The 20,763-nt window shown below is 39.8% G+C and overlaps 2 protein-coding genes across 2 annotated transcripts in view; one reads left to right on the plus strand and one right to left on the minus strand.

Moving 5' to 3' along the window:
* Positions 1-20,763, minus strand: part of trpm7 (transient receptor potential cation channel, subfamily M, member 7) — a 361,224-nt gene that overhangs the window by 265,725 nt on the left and 74,736 nt on the right.
* LOC109989269 (globoside alpha-1,3-N-acetylgalactosaminyltransferase 1-like) lies at positions 647-19,595 on the plus strand. The gene is made up of 11 exons (XM_065953143.1): positions 647-795; positions 3,526-3,567; positions 4,178-4,300; positions 12,966-12,998; positions 13,246-13,380; positions 16,124-16,232; positions 16,908-17,021; positions 17,603-17,719; positions 17,911-18,044; positions 18,926-19,003; positions 19,142-19,595. Exons 1-11 carry the CDS (start codon positions 713-715, stop codon positions 19,287-19,289), a joined length of 1,116 nt encoding a protein of 371 aa, XP_065809215.1. The 5' UTR covers positions 647-712; the 3' UTR covers positions 19,290-19,595.

Here is a 20,763-nt window from a genome sequence, read left to right on the forward strand (position 1 = left end):
CCTCCGTTCAAGCTATGCTATCAGGCGCACGGACTTCCTCCGCCGCCGAAAATAGTCCTCTATTGTTGTCCAAATTTAGGTTGAAATTCGAATGAAGAGCAGATATACACGATATGTGTACTTTAGAAATGTTGCCTATTTCTTACCATGGTTTAAAGAACAGTGATTCTGTCAAATCAAAGTCCTGGCAACAATAATGGTCTGAGGAGTTAGAACCTTTAGAACCCTTTTTACTTATGACTAACAAAATCAAGTTCAAATCTCACAAGTGTGAAATAGTCAACACAATTAATTTCTGCAAGTTTCACTTTTGAAAACTCATAAATGTAAGTTAAAAATCTAAAACTTGAGTAGGTTATTTGAGTTAAAGAAAATAAGTTAGTGGCGATAACTAAATTGGGCTGTGATGTTTTACAGTGTGTTCTGTTTTACCAATGTTAATTAAAGGATTATTCAAAGGGTTTTATGACGTCCTGTCTTCACATTCCAATGCAAAGTCTCTTTAAAACAGTTAATCAATGAGTCGTGTTTCTTATCAGCAAACAGGAAAGAGTGGTTTTTCATGTTACAGCACCCTGGACCCTTAGGCTACTCCCTCTCCCCCCTCTCTTTCTTCGTAATGTTCATGCTCAGTCACTAGAACCTCCACCCGTGCGCTATATAAATACCTCATGCAGTTACAGATTCAGTTTCATCTGATACTACCTTGGAAATGCTCCAGAGAGTCGAAATGATGCGCAACATTTCCAGGACCCATGTTTTGATCATTTTAACACTTCTTCTCACTATTCTGGGGTAAGATTTCAACTCAACCTCATTACTAAAGGTACAAAAAGAAAACCTGCAAACAAAAACCAAAACTAGAGTATGTCTGCTTGAGCTGAAATAGTATTATTATGTATTAATTAATTTGTGTTATTTAAATAACTGAATAATGTGTCCATTCTCAGGACTCGCGTCAGTCTATGTTGCGAGGAATTGAGAAATTTGTGTGAAGGTCCGGTGAATTATTCAGAATCACTTATTTGATTATTTATTTTTCTGGATATATTTTATTTATATTTATCTATATTATTTTAATATAGAAACATTGTTATTTATCTTCTTCCTATCACTTTTTTTTATAATAGTTTTACAATCCCAGAACAACACGAGATTCCCTCCGGATTCAATGGAGTATTTCTGATTTCTGAAGATGCTGACAAGCCTTTAAACTACTTTCTGACTCTAAAATAAATGGCAAGTTATGACAATGAACTCCCTCTGTACCGATTAATAAATAGATCGATAGATATAGATAGATAGATAGATAATACTTTATTGTCAGACGTAGTCTGAAATTTGCCTTGCTCCGTTTGCGGCACAACAATTAAGACAGGAAACAAAGATACAAACGTTTGACACAACACTCAAACACAACACAACACTCAAGATATAAACATTTGAAACAACACTCAAACGCTAAACAAATGCCCAGAGGCCCTAAACGTGCTTTGGTCGAGGATTCAGCTCCACATTCAATTTTAGGATTGATTGGTGAACAAAAGAGTGTTTCAGTCTGACCTTATTAAACCGTGGGACCCTGTATCTCTATATTGATGATAACAGTTCATACTCTGTGTTCAGGGCGTGGTCAGGGTCAGAGGCGATGCAGTTAGCCAGTCTTAAAATGCTTTTGTTGTAGGCAGATTCATAGTCTTTGCAATAATCCAAGAACATTAATGTACTACTCTAAAACTGAATGATTGATTTTTGATTGGCTTACTGTTCCCTTTCAAAGTAAAGATCCTAAGCCCCGTCACTTTAACGTTTAATAACTAGCTCTTTATGATAACTCTTTTTGTAATTTACATGACAAAGTAAGTTCTCAGGGAGGCACAACATTTTTAATTAAATTTTAAAAGAGCTCACAAAAACTATTAAAAAGATGACTCACTACACAACATTCATATATATTTCATGGTCCACGTGTGCTGTAATCTAATTTTTCAATGATCAACAAAAAGATGATGAGAAAACAGAATAGTTTGTTGTCGGGGATATCAAGCATGAAGTCTTTTAGGCTTTATTAATTTGTTATTGAACTTGATTGTTGAGGGGTTTTCACATGACACATACCAGAGCTGTCTTCTTTTTTCTCCCAGATCACACACGGGACTTGTTGATGTTTAACCAGAAAAATGTGATTGTTAGCCAACATTTACAAGTTTCTCGGCATGTCTGCTTAATGTCAACATCAGCACACTAGGGGCGAGATTTACTAAGCTCCCAAGTAAAGAGTACTAAATTGCGTGTTCACTCCAAAAGTTAGTATGTTTGGTTGGTGGGTGTTTTGCGGGTGATCTACTAAGAACATTTGTGTGAATGACACCAGATGCAAACCTTGTGTAGGCGGTAATATTTAAGTTAGGCTTTTGCGTGTTCTACTGGTTTACATCACGGAGAGTTTGGACAGAAAGCAGGATGACTGCAAGCGCAAAATAGGTATCAGTGAGAGAGGCAAATAAACGCACAATACTTTCGAGTTATAGGAGATAAATCCCAATATTACAAAGAAAATTTAGCTTACAAGAAAACCTCGGCATTAAACAGGGCCTCTCTTTTCTTCCCTTAATCTTAAGAATAAAGAGTCATACATCGCGCAGGAGGTCTGAGCTGTGTCCTCTGTGGTACGGGCGCTCTACACTCACCGTTGATGTGCACCAGACAGCTGGCTAGCGTTGTGCCTGATCGGACATAAATGCCCTGGAAAGAGGTATCGAAGACGGGGTACAAACAGTGATGAGGTACCCCAATCCAAGCGTCCTACTGAGTAGCAGCAGCGGGCTTTAGAGGGAGGTGATGCGCGCATTATGGAGAGGAGCGCACCAGAGGGGACGAGCTGGGGGAGAGACGCGCAACCCGAGAAAAAGGAAATCCCCAGTTCAAAATGTAATGTTGGCGAAAAGAGGGAAATAGGAAGACATAAATGTCCATGTTGAAATTCTATACAATGCCTATGTGTTGACAAGTGCTCTAAATGTGTGACTCAACAATCTTTCCTCAGGACCTGACAGATTTTTAAGTGCTGACTCCAGTGCACTAAAAAATACACCAAAAAAACGAGCTGAACCACAACTGTTCATTTGTGCTTTTTCATTCCAAGAAATAAAAGCAATGAGATGAAATCACATTGACTTTGAGTTAGCGGTGATGAAAGAACAGTTGGAGTTAATTAATGTTGTTAATCATATGTTGTACATGGTCATTTGGTAACTCATTTAGAGCTAAAATGTGAGGAGAGTCACAGTATGCATAGATCAGAGCCTCTCTATGTTGGGTTTGGAGTCAATGATCAACAATTAATACACATTTTAGTAAATCAATGTAGTATGAAATGTGTAGTGTGTGCAGGACTGCAATGCGGGAGTGCAAAAATGAAATCCTAAGAAATGTGTAATGATCATATTGGTTTAAACCCACACCGAAGTGGAAAGCTTGTAATTATTGACTAATAGTTTTTTTTTTACCTCTGTGTTTTCATAGAGCCACATATATCTACTCAGGAGACGCCATCTCCTCCTTCAGGTATGTGTTCTGCACAAAGCATGACAAACCTTTCAACACACTGAACTGGCAACCCAAGGAAATACTCTGCATGTTTCAAAAACCTGTCAATTACAGTTAACATCACACACGCTGGATGTTACTCATTCTGTGTCACTCTCTTTTTAAGGAAGATTTGTGCAGGATCAGCAAAGTCCAGAAATAAACTGAGAGAAATCCTTTTATTTTCCATTGCATGGTTTCAGTCTTGTTGTATTATTAACACATGATGTGTTGTGATGTGTGTAAAGTCATGTGAATGCTGAAACGGTTCTTTATGCGTTACATTAACGCCCACTGGACTTTACATTTATTTTCTTTACATGCACTGTGTGAGTAGGCTATTACTGTAAGATTTTTTTTCTCATAGTCCACTGCACAGCTCCTACATTGCACCTTTTGTGTTTTTATTTTCTATATTTTCTATATTTTCTATATTTTAATAGCTTCTTATACTGTATTGTTTAAGTTCTGCTTTATTTCCTTGTTAATTGTTTAGCACCAATACACCAAGTCAAATTCCTTATATGTGTAAATGTACTTGGCAATAAAACCTGATTCTGATTCTGATAATGTGTGTTTCCCTTCGAAGATTTTGTGAGCCATGTGAGGATAACCCTCAACTGCCTTTAACGGATGCAATGAAGGATTTAAAGGTAAAAGACTGCCTGGAGAATGGTGCCTGGAGGATCGGAGACCTAAAAATGCAAACTGGGTAAGACTACTTTTGACACACTGGTTTATTCACATCCTTGCCCTGTTGCAAAACAAAAACTAAAAACTCCTCTTACAAGTACGGAATAGAGTAGTAAGTCTATTTTTTCAAGCCTTGGTAGCTTCTTTTTGCCATGGTGGCTACACTTGGACATAGCGCTTCATCTCAGATACCAAGTCTACGAAATTGCCTCAAAACTTGTGCAGCACATTACTTATCCTTTGGTGTTATTTTGTGTAACCTGGTCCAAAAATCTCTTTTATCAACACATTATAAATATGTTAAATTGTTTAGCATTAAAATTGCATTGTTCATTATTTTTACTCAGTGTTAAGACTTGAATAGATAAGAGCAATGTTTCAAATGTACATGTATGTTTGGTGTGTGATGCACAAGATCCTTTAAAGGCTGAGTGACATCACGTGCAGTTGAGTTGCAGAGACAGTAAGAGAGCTTCACTAGACTGGGGAGCACATCGTTGTTTTTAGTGTGATGACGTAATTTACACCTTTTTTATTATACTTGCTTAAAGGCAGGGTTGGTAAATTTTAGAAAATTAGCATGATTTTGAGAGTATCCCTCAGTGCTCCGTCAACACCCACCCCCTCCTCTCTGTTCTCCCTCATAAATCCAACCTAACTCACATGCACGAGCGCCATTGCTCCAGAAGCCGACCTCTATGGGGTGTGAGAGCTTACAAAAAACTGGATAACTAAGCTAACTGAGAGGAGAACTGACCTGTATGCATTCGCCTGCGACAAACTCAGTAAAATTTATTTCATCTGTGACGCGGTTTGAGTGTGGGCTAGTGCAAAGGAGGGAGAGAGGGAGGCTGTGATTGGTTCATCAGATTGGTACCTCATGGCAGACATTGGTCAAAGTTTTTACAGGCTTACAACTGGTACCGATGACGGATTTTCTTTGTCCCTTTTTCAGCGCCAATGAGTTATTAATGTCTGGAACTGAATTACAGCTGTCAGTGATTTAACAGTATATTCAAAAGGTTTTCATTTTGAATATTTAAGCTGCCAAGTGGAGCCATGCCTCGACCAGGTTCTTCCTTTAGTGCTTACTCAGACAGTGAAATGGAAGCTGAGGAGTTAGAGCTGGCTGATCTTATAGAACAGAATAAAATCGGAAAAAAAGATGAAATAGCTAAGGAGAAAGAAAATAACTACTTAGCTAACCTTGAGTTACAGAAGCAGCGGAAAGAGCACAGGGATCTTGTGACAAATGCGGGTGCGTGTAACAGCAAGTTACTCCATGAGTGGAACACAAAGTACATCCAGAGACTTTGTGCTGAAGGCCAGAGGAACATCGCGCTTGTTCAACAGTTGGAGGCGAGCAATAATAAACGGTCTCAAGAAATGAGAAAACAATCGTTGAAAGCGGAGAATCAACGAAGGGAGGAGGTCCTTGCCCTTGAACATATGGCCAAGGGTAAAAAAATAACAGAGTCAATAGGGATATTTGAAAACAAGCGGCAAAAAGCCTTGACTCAACTTGGTAATGCTAAAAGATACTTAAGCCCCCAGATAGAGCAGAGGCAGACTCTTGAAAATGAGAAGGACCTATTACAGAAACAAACTAAACAGTTTGAAAAGGACCAGAGGGGTCACTCAAAGGTGAAATCTAAACTTTTGTGTACGGCTTCTGCACTTTATGAAGAGAGGAGAAAAATTAAAGCCATATTGAAAAAGATGAAGGGGGAGGCAGAAAAAAAACTTCTCCTGTGCAACCCTGAGATAGAGAAACTGTCCACTGCTATACTAAATGAGCACAGCCGGATAGAGCTCATGACGCAGAAAGAAGAAGAAAGTGAGACGAGACAGTTGTCTCTGAAGGAGATGAATGAGCTAAAGAGGATGTACTTAGGAGAGGACTCTCTGGATGATCTTAAGTTTAAGTTTGAGGTGATGCAGACTGTGACAGGGGAGGACAACTTAGACCTGCTGATCACCGGATTAATCAAGGATGATTACCTGAACTCTGCTCTGTATAAAGTCGTGAATGTGCAAAACAGAGACATTGAGACTCGGAGTGGTCAAATCAGGCATTTAAAATCAGAGATGGAGCAGTTCAGAGAAGCAGCTTTGCAACATGACCAAGATAATGCCAAGCTGCTGAGAAGCTTAGAGGAGCAACAAATAGAAATGGAGTACCAAGCTGAGGACTCCGAATACAAAGAGATCATCCAGACAAAACTTGTGGACCAGGCTAATGCTAAATTAAACCACATTAAGTTTAAGACAGAGTACGACTGTTCAGAAATTGAGGATCATATGAGCACCTCTACTGGTGCTTATATTGACAACAACATCATGTCCTGTATGGGTTTGGTGGAAGAGAAGACCCATGAGCTGAATGTCATTGAAGCTTTTCTTGATGCTAAAGATGAAGATAAACTCCAGACTTGTCCCTGTTACAAGGTCACTACAGCATGTCCACTAAAGCCCCTAAATGCTGAGGGGTATACCAAGAATAGGTATGATCTGACTAAGCTGAAGCCACGTCTGCCACAAAGGGCACAACGCAAATTCCACAAAACCTCAGTGAAAAAGCCAGAACCTAACAAAGGTAGTCTACCACATACTCAGACGCCACCAAAGCCATGCCCACCACAGACACCAAGATCCAAAGGCCACTGGGATTCTTCCAACAGCCCTAGAATCATCCAGGAATCTCTGTGTGCATTCAAGCCCGGGTCTGTAGAAACTCCTAGGAGAGTCAGGCTGCCACCGATATCTCAGGAATCTCCTTATGCAATCAAGCTTGTGTCTGTAGAAACTCCTAGGAGAGTCAGGCTGCCACCGATACTTAACAAAGGTAGTGTGCAACATAGTCAGACCCTGCTGGAGCCAAGTCCGCCACAAACTGCACAACCCAAAATCCACTCTAACTCCAACAGCTCAATGGAAATGCAGGAAGCCCCTTATTCATCCAAGCAGGGTTCACAAACAACTCCTGGGGGCGTCAGGCTGCCACCGATAACAAAAGAAAAAGTGCTTAAACAGGTTTACGGATCATCAACCCCAGAGCCAGCCCTAATCATTTTGGTGCCCTAGGCAAGATTTCAGCGGTTGCCCCTTAAAGTGCAGCCAGTTTGACCACGAATCACAATATTCATACACTTAAAGAAAACTGGCATACAGCTTTATATTTAACATAATTTCTTTATTTAAAGAAAATACTTAAAAACAAACATGAATAAAATGGTAATAACTCTAATATTTCTTATAAATAAACACAAAATAAAATAAATACAAATAACTAGTGTAACAGAACAAACAATATCAAACAGTGCAGGGAGCAGAAGTGGTTACAGACAGCCCAGGTACAGCAGGGGATGGATTTAAATGTTTTAAAATTTCATCTGGAGAAAGAAGAGGAGCATTTGTGGAAAAATTGGCATTTTATAATATAGTGTGAACACAAAATATTATTTTCTGTTCAGAGCAGTACAGAAACCTCATCATAGTTTTTCAGGTGAGCCCAAACGTTTCCATCACAACCAGACCTACATGCACAACTATCTATACAGTGAGGACTTCTAGCACACCATGCATTCATGCTCTTAGATAAAAGGCAAGAGTTAACGACAACAGGAGGTGGGAAATAAACTTTTTAATCGACTAGGGGGAAAGCTAACTAAATACAGAGATGTCAATAAACATATAAGTAGGTTTTGTGTCCCAAACAACTCAGCCAACTTCACAAAAGAAGTGTATTTTCTTAAACTGGTTATTTTCTTAACATGAATAATCTTAACCTAATAAAAGTACAGTGGAAATAACTGATGTTAACTCAAATTAGGAAACACTGACGTAACTATCATCGATCATAACAAGCTATCTTAACTACAACAGATAAATCATTGATCTGTGCAGCACGTTACCTCTGCGTCTTTTTCATATTATTCCTCCTCTTCTTTTTCGTCCCTGGGCTCCCGAGGGCTTTGTTGTTGTTTTTTACATTACGGTCATTTATAAACGTGATATTGATCCGTATGGTCAGTGTCACTCACTTCTCTTCAGTCACCTGCCCTCCTCCTCCACAACGAGCAGTTAACGAGCAGCTTTGTTGTGATGAGCCGCCTCAAGCAGGAGACGAGAAAGTAGAGCCTTTTTAAATGTGTGATAGTTGTGTTTTCATGGCTTCTTTTGTATCATTACTAAATAAAAGCATGAAAATTATTTTAGATAAATAATATTTTGTGATATTTAAACGCATTTTTCCTTCTATTTCTTCTTCTTATCTTCAACTTTTCTGCCTTACTCATTTGGAGGCTGGCGCCCCTTGCCTATACTGCCTATGCCACGGGCCGGCCCTGATCAACCCAGAAGAAGCCAAGAGCTCACTGATATCTGATAAAGTTAGGCTGTCACATAATCAGACCCGTCATATCAACTTCAGACAGTACTATCCAAACACCACTCTGACATAATGCTCTCAGGATTCAGTGAGGAAACACCTTCTCCATATTTGAACATGTAAAGGTCAAGATATGAAGGGTGTTGTGGGTTTACTCCGGGAGCTCCGGTTTCTTCCCATTACTTAAAACCAATTTAAAAAAATCTACTATCCAAACACCACTGTGAAGTAATGTTCTCAGGATTCAGTGAGGAAACACCTTCTCCATATTTGAACATGTAAAGGTCAAGATATGAAGGGTGTTGTGAGTTTACTCCGGGAGCTCCGGTTTCTTCCCATTATTTAAAACCAATTAAAAAAAAATAAAAAAATCGTATCAAATCGAATCAAACAATAAAATAAAAATAACTGAACTTTACATTTCATCTGAGTTTGTTATGCATTTAGAAAGTAGACAAAATGTACTGAATCATTAAAGTTTGAAACAGAAATATATTTATTATTTTTATTTTCCCTTACTTTACTTTTCAAAATGTTTCCAGCACAAAATGACAATAATGATTATGGAACACATTTAAAAAAAAAACAGTATTTATAAATCAAAGACCTTTAAATGTATTTTGTCAAGCTGTGTATCAATGATCATACTATTAAAAAAAAAAAATACAATATGAAATATCGAAATGTTATTGTACACCATGGAACATTATACTGTAATTATAAATTCAAATTGTCTTCATATTGTGAAGGCTCTCGTCTCCGCGCAACAAGCGCTGCCGCGGACATCTCGCGGAGCAATGAAATATCGCGAGAAAACTTTAGTAGTTTAAAAAATAAAATCGACGTTCCCTTTCCCATATCAAGCATTAATTAAATATCGATCGAATCGAGCTTCACGATATATCGCCCAGCACTAACACTACCATTCAAAAAAATAAACTAATTTTCTAAAGAAACAACTGCCAATACATCAAACTTAAAACACTGCCATTCTCATTCTCAGCTCTGGCATAAACTCATCAGCTTTCTTAGTAAATGTTTTTAGCATTAGTACACAGCTTTGAGACACTTCATGAAATGTCATTGTAATGGGGATGGAGCATCTGCACAGGGATGGAGCATCTGCACGGATTTTAAGCTGGTCACTATAAGTCAAGTCAAGTCACATTTATTTATAAAGCACATTTAAAACCAGCAATAGCTGACCAACGTGCTGTACAATGCATTAAAGAAACAGTTTCCAGGGGATTACAACATCCACAAAAAACACAAAAGAAAATATGATAGAAAAAAATAGGAGCGATAATGAAAGCAACAATTGGTTAATATTTATAAAATAAAAATGTAATTCATGCTGTTACTTACAGCAAAGGAGAAGGTCTTACAGTGTCTCTCTCAGCCCTAGTGGAGTGCCTTACAAAGTGTACAAGAGGTGTCCCAGACTCCTTCACCAGCTATGGAAGATCCTGAAGGTTATCTGGAGGAGGGGAAAGGTAGCCCAACAATGGAGGTTTGCAGAATGTGTCTGGACTCCCAAGGAGGAGAACGTTAAGAACATCGAGCAGTTCAGAACCATCTCGCGGCTCAGAGTTGAGGGGAAGATATACTTCTCCATCCTATCCCGTCGGTTGACTGAGTTCATCCTGAAGAATCAATACATTGACATCTCTGTACAGAAGGGTGGAATCCCAAAGCTTCCAGGATGCCTCGAGCATACAGGTGTGGTTGCGCAGTTGATCAGAGAGGCAAGAGAAGGGAAGGGAGACCTAGCAGTGCTGTGACTCGACCTCACCAATGCTTATGGATCCATTCCCCATAAGCTGGTGGAACCGGCACCATGTCCCAGGTAAAATCAGGGACCTCATCTTGGACTATTAGAAGAGTTTCAAGCTGAGAGTCACCTCTGGGACAGTCACATCCGAGTGGCATCGGCTGGAGAAAGGGCTCATTACTGGGTGTACGATTTCAGTGATCCTCTTTGCCTTGGCTATGAACATGCTGGATAAGAAAGCCGAAGTCGAGTGCAGAGGTCTGCTCACCAAGTCTGGAGTCCGCCTGCCCCCCAATAGAGCCTTTATGGAAGACCTGACAGTTACAACGACGTCAGTGCCGGGGTGCCGATGGTTCCTTCAGGGCTTGGAGAAGATCATCACCTGGGCTTGGATGTGTTTCTAGCCTGCAAAATCTAGGTCCCTGGTGCTCAAGAGAGGGAAGGTTACAGACAAGTTCCGCTTCACTCTGGACAGCACCCAGATTCCATCGGACACCGAGAAACCCATCAAGAGCCTCGGCAAGACCTTTGATTACACCCTGAAGGACTCTGCATCCATCAAGGCCACAAATCGGGAGTTGGAGGCGTGGCTGACAGCAGTGGAAAAATCGGGTCTGCCTGGTAAATTCAAGGCCTGGATTTACCAGCACGGTGTTCTCCCCCAGATTCTGTGGCCCCTGCTAGTGTACGAGGTCCCATTAACAACAGTAGAGGGCTTTGAGAGGAGGATCAGTCGTTACCTCCGTAGATGGCTGGGCCTGCCACAAAGCCTGAGTAGCATCGCTCTGTACGGGCAGAAGAACAAACTGAAGCTCCCCATTAGCAGCCTGAATGAAGAGTTTATGGTTACCCGTGCAAGAGAGGTGCTGCAATACAAGGAATCTAGTGACCCGAAAGTCTCCCAGGCTGGCATCGTAGTCAAGACTGGGAGGAAGTGGAGGGCGCAGGAAGCAGTCGAGCAGGCGGAGTCTCGCTTGCTTCAGAGTAAGCTGGTCGGCCCAGTGACATCTGGACGAGTAGGTCTTGGTAGCGTTCCAACCACGCGCTATGACAGAGCCCTGGGCAAAGACAGACGCCGACTGGTCCAAGAGGAGGTGAGAGCTGGTGTGGAGGAACTGCGTGCTAGCCAGATGGTGGGGATGCGACAGCAAGGTGCATGGACTAAATGGGAACAAGCAGTGGACCGCAAGATCTCCTGGTCCGAGCTTTGGCAAGCTGAGCCTTACCAGATCAAGTTCCTGATTGCGTCCGTCTTTGACGTCTTACCCATCCTATCCAACCTCTTCTGCTGGGGCAGGGTTGACACACCATCATGTCCCTTGTGTCTCAGAAGAGGAACGCTAGAGCATATCCTCAGCTGTTGCCCAAAAGCCCTGGGAGAAGGACGCTACACTTGGCGCCACGACCAGGTGCTGAAGACGATAGCAGAAGCCATCTTCACCAGCATCACCCAGAACAAGCCTCTCCGACCAGCAAGGCAGGCCATTGCTTTCATCTGGGCAGGGAAGAAGCCCAAGCACCAGCCAAGGGGAGTAGTGGGACTCCTTGGGACTGCACCGCAGTGACAGATTAAGGCCGACCTAGGGAAGCAGCTCAGATTCCCAGAGCACATTGTGGAAACCACAATAAAACAGGTGGTCCTACTGGAGTTGACAGTCCCCTGGGAGGAGCGAATGGAAGAGGCCAACGAGAGGAAGCATGCCAAGTACGCCAACTTAGTGGAGGAGTGCCACAGACGGGGGTGGAGTGCCCGGTGTGTGCCAATAGAGGTGGGCTGTAGGGGCTTCGCAGCGCGGTCTTTCTACAAAGCATACAGCCTGCTTGGCATCACAGGTGCACGCCAAAAAAAGGCCATCAAAACCACCACAGAGGCAGCCGAGAGGGCCTCTAGATGGCTGTGGATCAAGAGGGGCGATCCGTGGGTACATGCTACTTAGACACAATCCGGGACTTGATCAATCCCGGCTGGGTCGCCTGGGTGAGGGTGTATGATGTTGAAAGACCCAAAAGACCCAATGACCCCAGGTTCCATCACTGATGATGTGTCTAAGTGCATCAATAGATGTATATTGAACTCACGCAACCTTTGACAAAATATCGCAACTTATTTTGTCTTGTTTGTCTAGAACAAGCCAAAGTGTTCCTGCCTCTAAGAGTTTGTACTAAATAGATGTGTATACTATGTAACATGTACATGCATTATGTATTTTTTAGATAAGCAATACTCACTGTGATCGTCACTGTGATTATTATTTTTTAGTTGTGGTTCAGAAACCAAAATGTGATGACAAGGTTGCTACATCCACTTCATTTACATATATTATATAGTCATGGTGATATTCAGCTTTCCTCTGGTATCTGCTCCTCTGGCATTGTTTCTTCTTATGTTTTCTTCTTCCCCATTGTTTGCTTCAGTCACAACTAGAGCTGCATAAATGGTTTTTAATTATAAATTTTCTATATTATTGGACAGCATTTTCTCTTTAAAATGAAACTAAATTTTTATTGGATATTCTTTTTCAGACTGCATTATGCCCAGCCAAGTACACAGAAAGGGTAAGATATTAATTAAGGATGAAACATCACTTTCCTTTGCAGAATGCCTGTGTTCAAATTTTGTTTTATAACCCATGTTGAACATCTCAGTGCTCAGACTTCTCCAAAGTTTATTAAAGCAATTTGTTTGTCTCCATCTAACAGACAGAGACACACTAAACTTTAGAGCTGACACTTTTGTAGTAAAAATGGATTCATGCGATAGATATTATGTTTAAAACTGAGAGTTTCCTTGTTCTCCCCTCAGACGAACCGATGTGAACTCTGTGACGAACTGGAACGCTCCTCTGGTTTGGGATGGAACTTTTGATCCTGTGGTCACCGATGCAATCTATAAGAAAATGGACCCGAGAGTTGCTGTGGTTGTGTTTGCTGTTGGAAAGTAGGTACAAGGGGTGTTACGAGAGGCAGGTTTAAGATGGTCCATTGCTTCAAACTAGAATTTAAAGTCTTAAGCCTGCACTTTATGAGAAAAACATGCAATGTGCGATAAAATTGTTCAGTATTGGGATGACGATATGAAGTATCATTATATAAATAAATCAAATGTAAAGTTCTTGTAGGCAATATTTCACAGTTTTTATAGATCGGCTGCTCTTCATGTTTTATACATTACATGTGTTTGCAACATGTCCTTATTGAATCCAATATTAAACTATGTAATATTGTTTAATATCACTAGTAGTGATATATATCTCACTACATTGGCTCATATTAAACTATGGGTAGCTGATAGCTGAGCTCCATCCAATAGTATAAATGTACGCATAATGAGCGAAAAAGTGTTGCTTGTTTACATGAAAAAAAAATTATTGCAATAAATTTAGACTTTTGCTTTGTTTATTGCAAATGGTCCCATTGTATATTTATAATGACATTGCAATTAATTGTTTAGCCGGAATGTATTTCTTTTTCACCTGAGGACTATACCTATCTCAACTCAACTCAACTCAACTTTATTTATACACATCATAGTTGATCCAAAGGGCTGAACATTGCAGATAGTAGAAAACAAAGCATTAGAAAGTAACAGACAAGAACAACTACAATCAAAGAAAAGGAAAGAACAAATGACAGTTAAGTCCAGTGTAACACAAGACTAACAGAGCTATGGGTTTTGTGCTTGACAGGTTACTGAAAATTAAAGGCAATTGAGTATAAATATGTATTAAGGCGAGTTTTTAAAAGCACCAATAGTGGGAGAGAGATGGATGTCTGGAGGCAAAGAGTTCCACAGTTTTGGTCCTGCAATAGAAAAAGCACGATCCCCATTGCACCTTGTCCTGGATCTATGCACTGACAGAAGGTTTTGTGCTGATGACCTAAGATCTCTCACCAGCTGATATGGGGGCAGGAGTTCTAAGATATAAGCGGGGGCAAGTCCATTTAATGCCTTAAACACAGTCAACAGTATTTTAAAATCCATCCATAAAGAGTATTTTTTAGGACTCTGGCTGCTGAATTTTGTATGAGCTGAAGAAGGGATAGAGATGACTGAGTGATAACAAAATAAAGCTAATTACAGTTATCGATGCGAGTGGATATGAATGCGTCAATAACTTTCTCCAGGTCGGAGTAACAGAGGATTGGTCTTAATTTGGAGATGGATCGGAGCTGCATGAAGTTTAATTTTACAACCTGATTTATTTGTTTGTTGAATTTTAGTGCTGAATCAAATATGATGCCAAGATTTTTTACCTGAGATTTAACAGACTGGGACAATGGGCATAGATGGGATGAAATTGAGTCTGTCAAGTGCCAACCAAGATAACTTCAGTTTTGTCGTCGTTGAACTGGAGGAGTTTGTTGTAGTTTTTTGGCTCAAGTGGGAGGTAAATCTGTGTATCATCAGCGTAACAGTGGTAAGCTATGTTATATTTTTCAAAAATGTGGCCTAGCGGGAGTAAGTAAAAGGAGAAGAGGACTGAACCAAGTATGGAACCTTGGGGAACACCACAGGGAATATGGGCAGAGGAAGACGAAAAGCTACCACTGGAAACGTTGAAAGATCTGTTGGATAAGTAGGACGAAAACCAATTTAAGGTAGTACCAGAGACCCCAACCCATTTGTTTAGTCTCTGCATGAGAACTGAATGGTCAACTGTATCGAAAGCTGCGATTAGATCTAACAGTAGGAGAACAGAACACTTACCAGAGTCCACAGCTAAAAGCAAGTCATTTGTAATTCTGAGAAGTACTGTTTCAGTGCTGTAACGAGCTCGGAAGCAGGATTGGAATTTATCAAAAATGCAGTTTTGAGCTAGATGGGAGAATAATTGGTTGAAGACTGCTTTTTCAATGATTTTTGAGATAAAAGAGAGTTTGGAGATTGGTCTATAGTTATTTAAGACTACAGGATCTGAATTTGTTTGTTTTTTTCAAGAATGGCTTGACAACATTTTGTTTAAATGACTGGGGAACATGACTGCTTTCAAGAGAGTTATTGATGATTAAGAGAAAACAGGGGCCAATGGTGTCTGTAACTTCCTTGAGGAGATTGGTAGGAATAATGTCTAGACAGCAGGTGGAGGTTTTGATAGAAGAGATTAGTTGATGAAGTTCTGGTAAAGCAATCAAGGTGAAAGAATTTAGAACTGATGTGGTCTCGGAGGGAATTAAAAGATTATTTACAGGTGGACTTATATTAAGTCTGATGCCAGACACCTTATCATGGAAGAATTGAAGAAATTCCTGACATTTCGAGACAGAAGCATGGAAGCCAGAGGAGGAGGGGGTGGAGGTGACCAATTTCAAAATACTGAACAGAACTCTGGGATTATGGCAGTTTGTGTCAATGCTATTTGAGAAGTATTGGGTTCTGGTATACTTAACTGCCTGCTGGTATTTATTCAAGAGATCCTTCAACATTTGAAATTAAATTTGCAATTTATTTAGTTTCCACTTCCGCTCTGCTTTTCTGCATGCTCTCCTTATTTCCCGTGTACTGTCATTAAGCCATGGTGAGACCGAAGGCTTACGTTTCTTAAAGGCGAGTGTGGCAATTGAATAAAGGGTGCATCCAAACAGACTGGGTATCTTCCAGTCATTTGCATTAGTAAATTACTTCTCATGCTTTATTATACTTACAGAAAATTGTACTTGTTTCCTTCCTTCTGTCCAAACAGATACACTCGTTTCCTGAAGGGCTTCCTGGAATCAGGCAAAAAGTACTTTCTTGTAGGCTTCAGGGTTACTTACTACATCTTCACCGACAACGAACAAGAAGTTCCCAAAGTGAGCTATAAGACTTATTTTAATGTATTTTGTTAAAAAATGATTGAGGAAATAAAGAGAGGAAGACCGGAATATTTTTGAAAGGAAAAGGAAAAAGAAACAAACAAAAGACAGAGAGGGAAAAATGGAAAATCCAAAGGAGTAAAGGAAGTCCTATGAAGGAAAAGGGAATGAGGAAGGAAAAAGAAAGGAAGAAAGGTTGAAGGGAATGTAGAAAAGAAGGAGAGAAGTTGAAAGGAGGGAAAGAAGGACTGCACAAAGGGAGGAAGAAGAAGACAGAAAGGAAGTCAAGATCGAAGGAAACATACTGAGTTGGAGTGATTGAATTAAACCAAGGAAGGCGGAAGGAGGAGAGGAAAGACCAAAAGGGAAGAATATAAAGTGAGAGTTCATAGCTGTTACAGAAAAATGTAAGGCCAGAAAACATAAAATGTCAAAGATTTCTTTATTTGAGGCAGCACTAACTCCCTAGCAACAAAAAGTGATGTAATAGGCTTTGTAACCAATTATTGTGCAACAACATTTTACTTCCTCTACAAATAAATCAAAATAATGTGTGCAATATATCTTTCAAACATTTAAGCCGGATTTTTTCACTTATCCTTTATATGTTAAATGTTGTGAGAAGAAGCCATGTGTATCTCAGCTGTTGTAATCTTGTGTTCCACCTGTCAGGTTGAACTGGGTAGCGGTCAGAAGATCTCAATTATCACGATCCCCAGTGCCAAGCGCTGGCAAGAAGTAGTACTTGGCAGGATGAAATGGGCAACCATCACCATTGACAAACAGGTAAATAATAGAGAAGCATGCAAGTTTGGCTTTACCATTGACTGTATATAAATATGGACGATGCGTTTCCATCTCCTCTTATACAAAAATAAAGCCTAAATACCCCTGAGACAGGCGCCGACATAATGCGTTGGTGATGTTATTTAGAGCCAGGACATGCACAGAGTGTATCAGGCTGCTGGAGCTGCCTTTTCCTTCTGACCAAAACACACATTAAACTTAACGATAAAACGTCAAAGATCCATCGGGTGGGTACTGTCCACAGCAGAACAGCTTCTAATGTCAGTTTGAAGCAGACACTGAAGGTTATGTGAAGTTAAACAACTATTTTATTAATCCTTGTAAACTTTCCTGATAACAGAAATCATGAGAAAAAATTGTGTATTTAAATCTTGTGGTTTAACATGTGTCCCATCTGTTAACATGGAGAAGGCGGGGCATATGATCTTCACTGAAGACAGTCAATAGGATAAACTACAAATATTTTGGCAGCACTTTAGGAAACAACAACAAGGTGTCATGAAAAGCTTGTCCCCCTGAAGTGTATAAGTAAAAAATTTCCTCTGAAATGTGTTTTTCAGATCCGTAATGAAGCAGATTATCTTTTTATGATGGACATTGACAGTGTTTTCTACAATCCTGTCGGAGGCGAGTCTCTCAGTCAGCTGTCTGCTGTGCTTCACAGGGGCTACTACAAGGTTCATTTTTCTATATAATATCCATTTCAAGTTCATGGAAATATGTCATTACTGCCTCTTCTCCTATGTTAAGTGGTTAGACGTGGTATTTAATGTTTGCCCCTACATTGAATGTTTTCATTTCTTCACCTATACACTATGGGTTATTTTATTGAATTTCATGTTTTCATGAAAAAAACATTCTCCCTCAGAATACCAACAGGGATGCTTTTCCATATGAGCGTCGGCCCTTGTCAGAAGCCTACATACCTGCTGGAGAGGGAGACTACTATTACACTGCTGCTGTGTGGGGTGGATACCTGGAGGAGATGTACAAGCTTGTCAAGTAAGCAAAGCCAAATCATCTAAGTTTATCTCAAATGTTCTTTTAATCCCCCTTGTGGTGATGACTTGAACTGTGTCGCCCAACGTCCAGCTTTATTGTTTTGTTTGCAGTTTGACTCATTATTGTGTTGGCTTTGTTATTCACGTTAGATTTCAACCTCATTTGATTGTTTTTATCGTCTGTAGTCTTAAAGGGGACACATTGTGAAAAATCCACTTCTACAGTGTTTTTGAACATATATTTGGTTAACCTGAGTGTCTACCGACCCACAAAATGTGAAATAAACCCATCCAGTCCTTTGTTTGGGGTCTGCATAAGTCTTAAAACACAGAGAAAAATGCTCGTTTCAAATTTGCTCTCCCTGTGACATAAAAAAATAACCTCCCCACCCATGGACTCCACCCCCAGCCTAGAACAAAACTTTTGCGCAGGTCCGCCATTTGTATTCTTGCTAGCGAAGGAGTGATGTCTACTGGGAAAACTCAGGGGGTCTCATTGCATTTAAAGAGACACACACACCAAAACGAAGCGTTTTGAGAGAGCTAGTTTATACAGGGTCACAAACCTCCTCTGGTGCTTGATTCATGTTATATTTTGACCAAAGCACAACACAGATGTTTCATTTAGACCACAGGGGACTGTTTGAAAGGGGGAAAAGGGGTATAATATGCCCTCTTTATTTTTGTATTGTAATTTATTTTACTTCTAGTATTGCATGTTTCTTCTTAAATGTATATAGTTTTTGTTTTTTATTGTGTCCAAAAAAAGTTAAAAAAAAATAAAGTTATTTCCATGCTTTTCTAATCTCTAATCAAGGAAATTAACATGTTGTTTTATATATTTTCAATCTCAGAGTATTTTTTTAAACTTTTTTTTTCTAGATACTGTTACATGAAGTCAGAGGAGGACAAAAAGAACGGGATTGAAGCTGTGTGGCAGGAAGAGAGTCACCTCAACAAGTAGAGTGCCACATTTTATCCCTGTTTTAAAGTGTTTCTATAGTTGATGTAAAGTTTAAAAAGAATCTAGCTTGTTGTGTGCTCATGTCTCTTCTTTGAGTATACAGTCTTTTCTTATCTGCTGCCTCTGTCATGCAGATACCTGCTGTACAACAAACCAACCAAGGTGCTGTCTCCAGAGTACCTGTGGTCAGACTATGATGCCGTACCAGCAGACATTCGAGTCAAAAGGATCTCCCAGCTGATTAAGGACTATAAGGAAGTGCGGCCAAATGGTGGACACTGATATCAAGTCTATGACATACAGGACAGAAACCTTGTTATCTCACACACAGTACAGAATCTGGATCCAGTTGTGGTTTTACAGATCATGTCAATTTTAAAGTTTTTATCTCTAATAAGTATAATAGTTTTTCAGGAGCAATGTAATCCAAAGACAACTGTATTGAATTGCATTATTCTTCAGGTTTATTTGTGAAGAAGGGGAGGGGAAGTGGAGAAGGGACTCTCGTATGATGAAGCTGTAAATAAAATGAAGGAAACTGAGGAAGTGGTGACAGTCCAAAAATAAAGAGGAGCAGGAAAAGAATGATCGAAACATCTGCATGTACATCATTGCAATGGTGATTAATTGTGTTGTGTGGGCATACAAAGGAAGTCTGAAAGGATTAAAATGGTTTGAAAAGTAGGCTATAAAGTTTTTAGAAAACTTCAAAACTGTGTTTGGTGAGCACCCTGACATTCAATGAATTGCATGTATTTTTTTGTTAATATAGAGACGGCTATTTTCATTTTGCAATTTGATATTTCTATAATTATTTTATACTTTATTACACGCTTTATGTCAGCTATTTTTTTAACACACAGACAACCTTGCCTTATATGACAATAGACAATGTAATTTAATTAAGATTACTTTGGATGGACTATAATATTTGTCCGTGTAAAACTATTACAACAGGTGGCGGTAATAGAGCTCTTATCGATGCCGACCGTCATCAAACACAACAGAAAAAGATAGAGAAGAAGGGGTGCGTTCGAATTGTCCCTCCTATCTCCTTTCACTTAAGTGGCGGCCATGATAAGAGCCGTTTGAATTCTCTAAAAGTTAAGGAAAGGTGGGTCAATGCTTCCTTTATAACCTCCTTTAGCATAGGATACACTGGACCATCCTTTACAAAAGGAGATGAGATATGCCGCCCCACAATTCCTTGCGGCCGCAACATCCGACCGTTCATGAACATTAACGATGATCGTAAAGTGACACAGATCATGTAAGAGATAAAAGATAAGAGACATTTTTATCAGATGATGTTTTATTCAACATATTTCATTCACTTAAGAATGCTTTGTGCAGTTGTACATTTGTATTCTTAAAATGTTATGTGTAGGCTATATCTTGCAGAAATGTAACAATTAATTTCATACGATCATATTTATGTTGATGTTGATTTCTGATTGGACAGGAAGGTGATGGTTTCACTTTTCTTACTTGTAGCCTGGTGGTCTATATTTCTTTTATTTCAATCCCAACCTTGTGGTAATTAGGATTATTTCACCTGTAAGAAGGCATAGGGGAAAGTTTTTTTAGATGCGTTTTTTGTAGTCCATTTTCAGAACATTGTAGTTTCAACACGGCAGACACACGTCATTAACCTCCGCCGGCCCGTCGCATTTAATGACGTCGCCTAGTGGAAATGTGGTCGGATTGTCAGAGCAACGAGATCACCTTTCCCTAAGTCCTTTATGAATTCTCCTAA

The sequence above is a fragment of the Labrus bergylta genome, chromosome 3 (genome assembly GCF_963930695.1).
Source record: "Labrus bergylta chromosome 3, fLabBer1.1, whole genome shotgun sequence".
In the NCBI taxonomy this organism is placed as follows: Eukaryota; Metazoa; Chordata; class Actinopteri; order Labriformes; family Labridae; genus Labrus; species Labrus bergylta.